The 1,788-nt window shown below is 36.5% G+C and overlaps 1 protein-coding gene across 1 annotated transcript in view; it reads right to left on the bottom strand.

Moving 5' to 3' along the window:
- Positions 1–1,788, bottom strand: part of LOC119585772 (tyrosine-protein phosphatase Lar-like) — a gene marked incomplete at its 5' end in the record, with an annotated part of 244,437 nt that overhangs the window by 21,588 nt on the left and 221,061 nt on the right. Inside the window, 3 exon segments of the mRNA XM_037934484.1 lie at positions 71–221; positions 1,018–1,151; positions 1,399–1,594. Coding sequence (XP_037790412.1) covers positions 71–221; positions 1,018–1,151; positions 1,399–1,594 — 481 coding nt within the window.

The raw sequence follows: 1,788 nt of genomic DNA on the forward strand, positions 1-1,788 counted from the left end.
AATCACATCCCTAATATGTAAGCAATATCTCTCAGCAATCCAAAAAGCAAAGGAAACTCCTTATCCATACAGTGTTCCTCTGTGCGGACTGAGATGGGTGCAGTGCTGGCGCCTTCCCCCCGCTGCGATCGAGCTGCTAACCACAGATTGTACACTGTGTTGGGTTGCAGGTTTTCCAAGGTGTAGCTCTCACCCTCCGGAATATTACGCTGCTCTTGTCTCTGTAATTTAATAAATATTGAATACTCTCCATTTAATAGCCTCCTCATACTACTGATCTGAAACTGGTATTTGAATTTGATAATTTGATACATAATGAATATTATTTTAATCTTTAGCAAATGTATCTTGGGAAGATTTGTAGAAGATTAGAAAGTATTCAAGCATACTCTCCTGCTGCTATTAAAATATATCTAATATTAATGTACAAAGATTACTATTTGAATATGATAATTGGTTAAATTCTGAATGTCCAAATAATCTTCAGCAAATCTTTCATGCATTAACCTTCTCTCATTGCAGATCTGTACAAAAAAAATAATTTACATGATTAATTGAATGAAATTACCATCTGAAACTGGAATGATTGGAGCTCACATGACAAAAACATAATGGCATGTGTCACTCTCTCCTGGCCTTCATTATTGCAGGTAATGCCTTAATCACTCACACAAAGCCCTGGATACAAACTGGATGACTTATTGCAAACACCTATTTGGTCTTTTGTTCCATTTATCAACATGGGCCTTGCATGACAGATTTGTAATAACTATAAGGGAGTACAATGAATATTCATATTTTGTAAGATACTACATAAAATAAATAAACAAACATGAAATCCACCCACCTAACAATACATTTCTGCTTTGTCATCATAAACAGTTAATGGTAATACTCCTTTTTATCTGGAATATCTAACAACAATATCACACCAAAAGATACCATTGATATTGAGAGCCCTTGCTTCAAGTCATAAACAGTTAAATGTACCTTGAAACCATTTGCAACTATTCATACCTGAGTGGTAGAATCATTCCAATACAGTTCATAAGAAATTATGTTCTCTCCTTGATGAGAAGGTCTCGTCCAACTGAGTTCGATAGACGTTGCCGTAACACGAGCAGGATGCAGGTTGGTGGGCTGGCTGGGTACTGGAAAAGCAAATATTACCATGTTATCAATCTCATCACTTTATGATCATAACATATAATCTGAATTACTGTTACTAAATGAACGAGGCTGATAATTGCTCTTATATTACTCTAAGTTCATTCCATCTAAATGGAAGTATTTAATTATCTTTCATATTTAATCTGCTGAGATAATGTACAGGTAATTCAGTTCACCTCTCCTTTTGCCCATAAAAAAAATATTATATAACCAGAAGAGTTAACTCACCTCCTTGCTGAGTCTTGACTTTCACAGGGTCTGAGAGAGGCCCTGGTCCAATGCCTGTGTAAGCTTGCACACGTATGGTGTAGATTGTGTGTGGAGTTAGGTCACTGATGGTTGTCAACTTGTTGTCCTGCACCGGTTGACTCTTCCAAGATTGGATTGGCAGAGATGGATTGGTGGTGTAGTACAGTTTGTAGCCCTGTTGAAAATCGAGGAAAAAATTGTAGTGTTGTTACTAACTTTTCTACTACTAAAACTAGAAGTTGTACTGATGTAGTAGTACTTACAAAAATATGAACAATGAATATGATAATGATACTAAATATAATTATCACACATCTCTATAGAGCATATGAGTGCATCTGTGTGTGTGGGGTGGGGTGGGGTGGGGGA

Source organism: Penaeus monodon, chromosome 20, assembly GCF_015228065.2.
Source record: "Penaeus monodon isolate SGIC_2016 chromosome 20, NSTDA_Pmon_1, whole genome shotgun sequence".
Lineage (NCBI taxonomy): Eukaryota > Metazoa > Arthropoda > Malacostraca > Decapoda > Penaeidae > Penaeus > Penaeus monodon.